This window comes from Cololabis saira, chromosome 7 (genome assembly GCF_033807715.1).
Source record: "Cololabis saira isolate AMF1-May2022 chromosome 7, fColSai1.1, whole genome shotgun sequence".
Lineage (NCBI taxonomy): Eukaryota > Metazoa > Chordata > Actinopteri > Beloniformes > Belonidae > Cololabis > Cololabis saira.
This window is the reverse complement of record NC_084593.1, coordinates 32,768,608-32,778,178: the sequence shown is the minus strand read 5'-3', so window position 1 is coordinate 32,778,178 and position 9,571 is coordinate 32,768,608. Positions and strand designations below refer to the sequence as shown.

General features: G+C 39.7%; 1 protein-coding gene across 2 annotated transcripts in view; it reads right to left on the bottom strand.

Annotated features, from left to right (window-relative positions):
• Nucleotides 1-1,049: 1,049 nt before the first annotated feature.
• elf1 (E74-like ETS transcription factor 1) overlaps nucleotides 1,050-9,571 on the bottom strand; it is a 39,453-nt gene continuing 30,931 nt past the window's right edge. For both annotated transcript variants that reach the window (XM_061725694.1, XM_061725693.1), the window contains exons 3-9: nucleotides 8,416-8,590; nucleotides 6,517-6,621; nucleotides 6,219-6,380; nucleotides 5,998-6,081; nucleotides 5,086-5,278; nucleotides 4,524-4,868; nucleotides 1,050-2,992 (exon numbers count right to left, since the gene is read on the bottom strand). In XM_061725694.1, the coding sequence (XP_061581678.1) occupies nucleotides 2,182-2,992; nucleotides 4,524-4,868; nucleotides 5,086-5,278; nucleotides 5,998-6,081; nucleotides 6,219-6,380; nucleotides 6,517-6,621; nucleotides 8,416-8,590 (1,875 nt within the window). In that variant the 3' untranslated portion in view covers nucleotides 1,050-2,181. The remainder of the gene's footprint in view (nucleotides 2,993-4,523; nucleotides 4,869-5,085; nucleotides 5,279-5,997; nucleotides 6,082-6,218; nucleotides 6,381-6,516; nucleotides 6,622-8,415; nucleotides 8,591-9,571) is intronic.

The window sequence follows — 9,571 nt, the reverse complement described above, 5'->3', positions numbered from 1 at the left end:
ACACAGCCTCCTTAAAAAAATAAGCGTACATTCAGAGTGTCTGCAGATATTGAGCCCTTGGGCTCATGTGAGCTTGTGAAGAAGCCTTTAACTCCTGAACTGAGGTGCCAGTGTGGATGGAGGTCACCATGTCTGAATGTCCTCGCTCTGCAGCTGCAGGATGGCTGGAAAATACAACCAATTTAGCCCTGATACCATTTAGGATCAATATGGATTCACACCTTGTAGGATCAGGGAGCCAATCGGATGGCAGGGCTAAGAGGTTCTTAACCAAGTGAGACAGCAGATAAAGAAGGCACAGACTCAACTGACCCGAGACCAGGACAGAAGAAGAGAAGACGAGGAGAAGAGGAGCACAGCTTTAAAAAATGAAAAATAAAATGCACTGGTGCATCTTTATGCCCAACAAATGAAGAAACTTGAGATAACATTTCACAGGAATACAGTATTGATAGATTCATTTTATACTTATGCAACAGAAACAACATACGCTCAATGCATGGCTTCGACTGCTTGAATGTTGGTAAAAGTAAAGAGGTATGTCCGCTGAAAAGTGGAAACAAAACGCACATTCGGTACACGTTAAAATCAGACACATAACAGAGGATATGCACAACAAGAGATAATAACAGTGGAATAATGATGCTGCAATGAGCACTCAAGACCGGAACTCAAGACAATATCAAAGCTGATTATATGGAATGCTATACAAGTGGAAAAAAGGCAATCTTACATAAAAAAGACCAAAAAAAATAAGCTTTCTGGCATTAACGTTCATGATCTTTGTCATTTTCCCTCAGGTTTACACATGTAAATAAAACACAAATGTGCCTTTTTATACAGAATTTTGGAATTCACAAAATAAATAAATTTGTTGTGGCCTTAAAATTGAATCTCAATTGCACATTACATGTATACATACATATTATATATATATATATATATATATATATATATATATATATATATATATATATATATATATATATATATATATATATACATATACATACATATATATATATATATATATATATATATATATATACACATATACATATATATATATGTATGTATACATGTATATATATACAGATATATAAATTCATATATATTTTACTTTATATAAACAGGATTTCAACCATAGAGCCTCAGAGGCAAGGACCAATAAAATCTGTTTTATACTGCGTATTCTTTCTCTCCATTTGTGCCTCCCTATCTTGCTGTGCCTCCAGTCTGCATCTCTATAAACAGTTTTGATGTTGCACTGTCCTTGGTGAACAGAAAATGCCCATTTCCATAGTAACACAGTGTTTTAAGGCCAGGGCTAATAAGGAGTATATGTATATCTGCTCTGTTTATATCAAAATAAATGAATATTAAGTTCTTGAATGTATAAACAATAAAATATTTTGTTTTCATCCTTTCCACAGACACCAACCGAGTCTAGAGCGTTTAAACTCCCCATGGAGCAGTCTTCAACTAAACTCTGAGATTCATCAGTTTTTTGGTTGTTTTGTTGTTGTTGTTGTTTCTTTCCAGTAGATTGGATACCATGACACAACATCCACTTCTCATCCATATTGTTGAAGGCGAAAATATTAACACAGCAGACTTCTTCAGATGTCAAATTACATTTGTCTGTTTGGCATTCTTTTCCCATTTTTGGTTTGTTGCCTACTCCTCTTTAGACATATTAGTCCAATGTGACGTAAAAGAAAGAAACAAACTGGCACATTTGGTAGACAAAGATCCAAGTTTCCGAGGGCTGCTTTCTCAAAGAGGAAGGAATTTTCCTGTGTACATGTGGGGTTTGGTGTCCACATCTTCTGTGTGTTTGAGTTCATTTCTGCAAAGGATAATTCTAAATCAGAAAAATACGTTTAAAAAAAAAAAAACAACAACTTTAAAATGAACTAATCACTCCCTTGATTATTTTTTTTTTTAAATTAGGCACATGGTCACAAGATATGTGAGTAAACAATAAATCCTGAGGCTGAACTGACCAACTTTTAAGAGCAACATGCTGCAAGATCCCTCACTTCTGATACGAAATCAGATTGTTGTGGTAGGAAAAGAAAATATTAGGTTTGTGGTCAAAATGGATTCAGTTGGGTCTTTTTTTTTTTGTTTGTTTGTTTTTTTTTTGGTTGAGCTTGTGTGGAAAAATGTCTTGCAGCCCTAAGCCTCTGCAGGCTCTGCTTTTATCTGGATAAAGTTTGCAGGCAATTGAACAGACAGTGGCAGCTCTTGCAGGCCTTTGATTCCCTGCTCAGGCTGCAGGGACATCTCTCCACGTACCTCCAGCTCCTCCACAGGGGTCAGGCCCTCACTGGGGCTGCTGCTCTGGGAAGACTGTCTATTAATTATCGTTTCACATGCAGCCCCATGGACCTGGCTTTGACTTGTATCAATGATAACAGTCCGGTACTGCAACTCCGCCTCTCCTGCTTCCATTTCTTCCTTCTCAAATGTATGTGCCATCAGCGACGGGTCACCGTTCACCATCGACTGAAAGTAGCTGGGGTCCAGCATTTCCTCTTTGACGTGCAGCCCCAAAGAGAGGTCGCTGGATTTCAGCACGGTGGCTATTACGGTGCCAGGCTGCTGCGCCACCATGGTCTGCCCCCCCGTGGTGTTGATGGTGACGAGGCGGGCAAGATTGCCGAAGTTGGAGGTGGAACTAATGACTCCGGGAGGAGAAGTGCAGGAAGAGGCAGAGGAGGAAATGGCACAGGAGCCCAGATTGGTGACCAGAAGTTGCTGCGGGAGGCCTTCCTGCAGGCTGTTGGCCCCACCTGCTAAAGAGGCTGTCTGGATGGTGAGGACATCTTTACCACCTGCTGTCGTAGAGGGCACGGTGTGGAGAATGACCCGAGGAGGGGAGGAGTCGCTGGAGTCCCCGTTGGTCAGAACAGTGGTGAGAGGAACAGGCTCAAGAGAAACAGAAGACGTCAGCACCATAGGTAGCCCTGGAGAAGCACCGATGCTCCTGCAGAGAGAGCACGAAAGAGAGAGATGATGTCATGGAATATTCATTATGTATTTTTAAACTTATTTCTGAGGTTTATTTTTAATGGACCCCTGCTGAAAAAGTTAACAAGAGTACTGCTATGATGCTAAACAGCATAACTAATGCCCTTATTAATATTACAAACTGCTCCGCTATCTCTGCTGCGTATTTCTTCTACTCCTAACTCCATACATGTTTAACGGCTCTGGATATGTCAGGAGTGATAATACATTCATAATGTGGACTCAACAGCAGCACAATAAAATGAACAGTAAATCACAGAGCAACAAAAACCACAGAGTATACAAAAGGTGGTGAAATAACAAACATTACAAAGTTATGAGTTTGTTTTGTTGCATGTTAATCTCATGGTATTAATGTGTAGTAACATTTACTACACTACACTACTTACAAGATGAAGGACTGTACATTTCAGGAGCAAGTGCACATATTTATATATATATATATATATATATATATATATATATATATATATATATATATATATATATATATATATATATATATATATATATATATTTTATATATTTTAAATCCTATTATTGTTATTATTACTATTAATAATATTTTATACATATTTTTGCACAAAACCCATAATCCAAAGTAATATAAGAGAATAGCTCCATATAATAAATGAAAAACAGATACAAATACATTTATTTTTAGACACTATTAATGACTAAATTGGGAATGTTTTTAATTTCAATATATAATAAACACTTCAAATAAATAGAACGTACTATTTTGCACGTCAGGCTTTAAAGGGTTAAAGTTGTACAACATTGGAACATTTACATTTTAAGACTAGAGTAGAGGCTGTCTATCCAACACTGGATTTTTTTTAAAGTCATCGTTGATATTTTACAGCAACACCTTTTATTTCATCTTAAGACATCAAAAGTACAATTTGATGTGCCAAGAACTAAGATATGACTTTTAGATTGCTTATAGACATATTTTGACATTTTGGCTGACTCCCGTGTGGTTTTCTGCTGAAAGTTAGATGAGACAATCAATACTATTCTCAGATCTTTACTTTGGAGTTTATAGTGGGACTGCAGCCAGCAGCTTGGTACCTTATCTTGAACATTCACACTTTAAGTTCTCCCACATTCTGCTGAGGCTTTATCTCCACGTTTAAACAGTCCCAATGAACAAATTGTAATGAACTGTCAAGTCCAAACTGTAACATGAGTGGAAGAAATACAGGTTTTGATTTAATGGGCTATGTGCTGTAACTTACTTTGAGGAGTCTGATTGCCACTGGGATGTCACCTGGTTTATTATTACTCCAAACAACTTGTACCTCTAGCTCTGGAGTTAAAGATCATTAACAGAAAATGATGTTTGCTAGTATCGACCGCAGTAAAATGAAATCATAAAGGAACTATTCTTCATTTTGATGACGGCCCGTTTCAATAGTCTCTCTGTACTTCAAAGTCTGGAAAGCTTTAGTGAATAATGTTCATTTCTGTTCCGAATGTCTTACCTCATAACTTGTGCTGTATCTTGGCTGTCTTGTAATATATGAAGAGAGTGGAGGATCTGCTCAGCCTGTCCACCATTAGCGTCCTGGTAAAGATATTCATCACTGGGCTCCCTCTTCATCTGTTTCACCGGCACGTGGTGTTGACTGTGAGGCCTCCCGTGCCCTTTAGACCCTCCTCGGACCACAGACCGTCCATTGGAAGATCTTTGGTTCCCGTAGGCGCTGTTGGTGTCAGTCCCTACATCTTCATCCTCAATCACCACCAGATCAGTTGGCATTTCCTTAAACTGATAAACCAGCCGCTGCCCCTCCACTTTAGCAAGGATACCTCGCTGATAGTAGTACCTGAGGGAGAAAATAGGAAAGGGCCCGTTCGCATTGTAGAAATCATCATCGTTCACATTTTACTAGCCTCTACAATCCTTAACTGCCATTTCAGTGTGTTAATATGAACTTACAGTGCAATTGAGACTTCAAGGATAAGAGTCAAATCAGAACTCATGGACATGATGATGGCACTTTGGAAAGATGGAAATGTCTCTCATTAGTGTGTTACTCTCACCTCAGAGCTCTTCCCATGGTTTCATAGTTCATGTCGGGCTTGTTCTTATGTTTGCCCCACAGCTTTGAAACTGCTTTGGAGTCCACCAGTTTAAAGATGCCTTTCTCGCGCTGTGTCCACTTGATGTATTTGGGGCAGGTGTTTTTGTCCTGGAGTAACGCCAAAAGGAATTCCCACAGGTAGATGGTGTTGCCTGCAAATTGGAGGGGGAGGTAATCTGAGTCAGACAGTCTAAACATGCAGGAACATTGGACATTCATGGCAAAGCCTTAGAGCTGTGCGAAAGGCATCTATAATTCATTTGGCAATTCATTTTATATGTGGAAGTCATGGAGCTACAGGAGAAACTGCTCCTTCCCTACAGCTATTGTTATGTCAGTTAGGGTGTGTGTGTGTGTGTGTGTGTGTGTGTGTGTGTGTGTGTGTGTGTGTGTGTGTGTGTGTGCTTCACAAGGAAATTAATTATACCAAGCCTCGGAGTAGATTACTCTAATTTGTGAGACGGTTTGGCCAGCAGTGGTTAAAAACAGCAACGCTCCCAGTAGTCACTCGTATCCCAGACACCGTGACAGGGTGATGTATATGTGCGCAGCTGAACCTGCCGTTTGCAGCCCCCTCCTCTTTGTTTCACATTTAATGGTGCAATGAGGGTCCAACGGCTCTACTCGGCTTCTATCAGTAGAGCATCAGCGTGCCCTCCAGGCTGCAATCACTTCTGTTTCTCGGCGAAACACAGCACTCTGAGATCCCCCTCATCCATTAACTCGCCCAGATCCCACCTCGCTGGACTGCAAGGGTTGAGGACTGCTGTTTGCGCAGTCCGCATGAGGACACCAAGTGCACACAAGAGGAGGAGAGACCTTGATTGTTATTGGCTCAACACAGCGAACTGGACTAGTTAGGGGGCCTTACCTTTGCCCTCTTTGCTCTTCTTCTTGAGTGGCAGGTTCGGGGTGGTGATGGGAGAGCAGGGACGCACCGCCCGTGGCTTTCGCACTACAGATCAAATTGAGGGGTAGCGTGTTATGAGGTGGAAGGACACAATGCAACAATCGAATTACCTACTACACTGGATGTTTATTGAATGACTATCTCTGTGGTGTCACAAGCTGAAAAGAAGAAAACAGCGTTACCTTTGGTTTTCTTCTGAGGTTTTAAGGGACACTTAAGAGGAATGTCATCCATGGATGAAGTGTCCTCATCTAGCGACACATCAAGGGCAACATTGTCCATCTGGTCGGCCCTGAGATGAGTGTATTCCATATCTGATTCCAGCAGTGTGCTGTAGCTGTGAACTGCACAGAAAGAACAGATTAAGACATACAACACCTTAACAGACCATAACCTAAATGAGCCTCATGTGTTGGATAAAAGAATAACATACATGCTACCAACCTATACACAGTAGAAACACAAATGAAATAAACTCACTCATACGCTTCTCATCCAAAATGTTGTTTGGAGACTCCATGTTCAGAAGAGCCGCTGCAGCTTCGTTTGTCTCCATGTTGTCCTCCGTGCCAGAGACTCTCGTTTCTGTCCCACAGAAAACCACGCATTCATCAATATAGAAATAAAATCCTTGTATGTAAATACTCTGCGTATTCTCGTACATTTGGCTCTTTGTCAAATACAGCCTAGTGGCTACCGCGGCTGCAAGCCTCTTTTTAAAGATGAATTAATTGAACGTAATAGTTTAATTAAAAGTGTACCAACTGAACATTGTCTCTGGTGTAAAGTGGAGCAGCATTTGAACGTTTGAATTCACTTTTACTGCTTTGCATCACAGCCAGTAACAGTCATAGGCCTCGGGTTCTTTTTAATGTTTTAACTCTTTCATCAGTCCTCATGACTCAGATCATGTTGTACCATTAAATACGCTGCGTGGGAACTTCCTGAAATTCTTTGTAGACAGAATTTCTGGTCTCAGAAAGTCTCCTACGTCTGGGATCACCAATCCCTTGTGTGACCCTTTTTTTTTAAAAGCGATTGTAGACTCTTCCGTTCACTCCAATTTTTGGCTCTCTCCAAACGCCCTTTGTGATCAAAAAGTTACCTCGTCAATTTTATTTCATTTTTAAATGAGTTTAATTTTAAGGTTTTATTGCTAGTTTTTACAGTTTTAAATGCAATGGCACAGTCATTTCTGTCTAAACGTCTTCATCTTTGTACCCCGATCCGAACGCTTAGATCAGAGGTGGGCAACCCTGGTCCTAGAGAGTCAGTCCTGCATGTGTTAGATGTTTCCATGCATGAACCCACCTGATTTAATTAAAATTCACTTTTAGGTTGTTAGATAGTGCTGCACAAGTCTGTTAATGACACAGCTACTTGGATCACAGCATGATGAAGCAGGAAAACATCTAAAACATGCGGCTCCATAGAAGCAGGGTTGCCGAGCCCTGGCTTAGATCATCCAATCAGAAGGTCCTTGTTGTTCCTAGAGCCAGGTTTTGCTGGTCCCACCCTCTGGAACAACTTACCTTTACAAATAAAGGCAATTCAAACTCCTGCTGCTTTTAAATCTCTGCTGAAAACCCTAATGAAAAGGCGGCGCCTACACATGGCTGCAGCCTCGGGCACCTGTCTACCCATGTTTTATTTTATTTATTTATTTTTTTTATCTTGTTCTCTTTGGACAGCCTATGCTGAAATGTATTTCGTTGTGCCGGGAAGCTGGATCAAATCTTGAAATTTCTGCTCTCTGGTCTTCAATTTGGGTTGAGCTTTAGATCGCTCGAAATTTGAATATTGTGATAAAGTTCTTTATTTTCTGTAATGCAATTAAAAAAACAAAAATGTCATACATTCTGGATTCATTACAAATCAACTGAAATATTGCAAGCCTTTTATTATTTTAATATTGCTGATTATGGTTTACAGTTTAAGATTAAGATTCCCAGAATATTCAATTTTTTTTAGATAGGATATTTGAGTTTTCTTAAGCTGTAAGCTATGATCAGCAATATTAAAATAATAAAAGGCTTGCAATATTTCAGTTGATTTGTAATGAATCCAGAATGTATGACATTTTTGCATTACAGAAAATAAAGGACTTTATTACAATATTAAAATTTTCTGAGACAGTCCTGTATATCATTCTTAGTTGTGTTTTCACTCCGTTTGTTTTCATGGGCATTATTTATATACTTTTACTTTCATCTGAAAGCACTTTGGTCCACATGAGTTGTTTTAATATGTGCTATATAAACAAATTTGACCTTGATTCTGACCTTCGACAGATCCAACTCATTGTATTGATCTACAAGGTTCAGTTAATGTAACAGAAAAAAAAATGTTTCACATAATTGTGAATTAAAACATATTTACCTGAGAGGTCTACTCCTCCTGACAAAATAGACGGTTCCTCCACCACATGGAGAGTGGTGTCCACCATGATGCCATTGGTCACCTCATCGGATTCGAGGCCTGAGTATACCTGCAACAGATCTGTTGCAGGCACCTGCTCCACAATCACAGCTGGGAATACTGACGGGTCGTCCAGCTGAGCAGAAGGAACACAAACACATATTTAATGTAAAGCATGAAATGCTGTAACACAGCAGAAACCACTGGGAGGTGGGGGGACTGATAGTGTTGGAGCATGTGTGTATGTGCTATCAAAACACCATTAAATCCTCCACCGCGCATCATAAATGCAATATAAAAAACCCACATGACATCAGATTAATGTTATAACCTGATTAGGTCTCTTATGTTTATTGCATTGTAAAATATTATAAATTCATACTCAGTTTCAGCTAATGTGGAGCCACATTGCACTGAGCTCATTTCTGTGTTGTGTTGCAAGGGTCCGCAGGGACTAGCTGAAGAAGACGGGAACCAGCTGTTTGATCTGGCCTACTTCTCGTAAGAAGTTAATCTTGTGCTCAGAAAATATATAGACCCCAAATGAATGTTAATGGATCAAACACTGAGTGCAAGCAAACACCTTGTTTCATCAGGCTTTGGGAATTCAAACCTGCCTTTTTGTTTCACACTGAGCACAGCCTGATGCAGGGAGGAGCGAGAGAACCGAGAAAACCACCAGAGGACAGGCCGAAGCACTGACCAGCGTCTGAGAGACCAAACGACTTAGCGAGATTCTACAACAACATAAAGTGTCCAGAATTAAGGCTGAGTGCTCAGCTCATGTTTGAGGCAGGGGGAATACTTCTGCCCTTTGCCAAGCTTAGCCATATAGTCCTCTAAAAGTAAAAGAAGGACCTTCATAGATCACTTTATCGCGTTGAAGACTCTACCCACCGACTGACCCCCCCTCCCTTAATTTTCTTTTCATTTCCTTTATTTGTTTTTTATTATTATTATTTATGTTGCATTTTATGTTTTATTTATTTCCATTTAATGGGATATCAGCGATGGGCATTTGCATTTACCACTGCATTTGTTTTTTGTATGCACTTTTGCTCATTCATTACTTTCCTCCTTTGATCATTTCTTGCTCATCTGTTTATTTATTATTTAA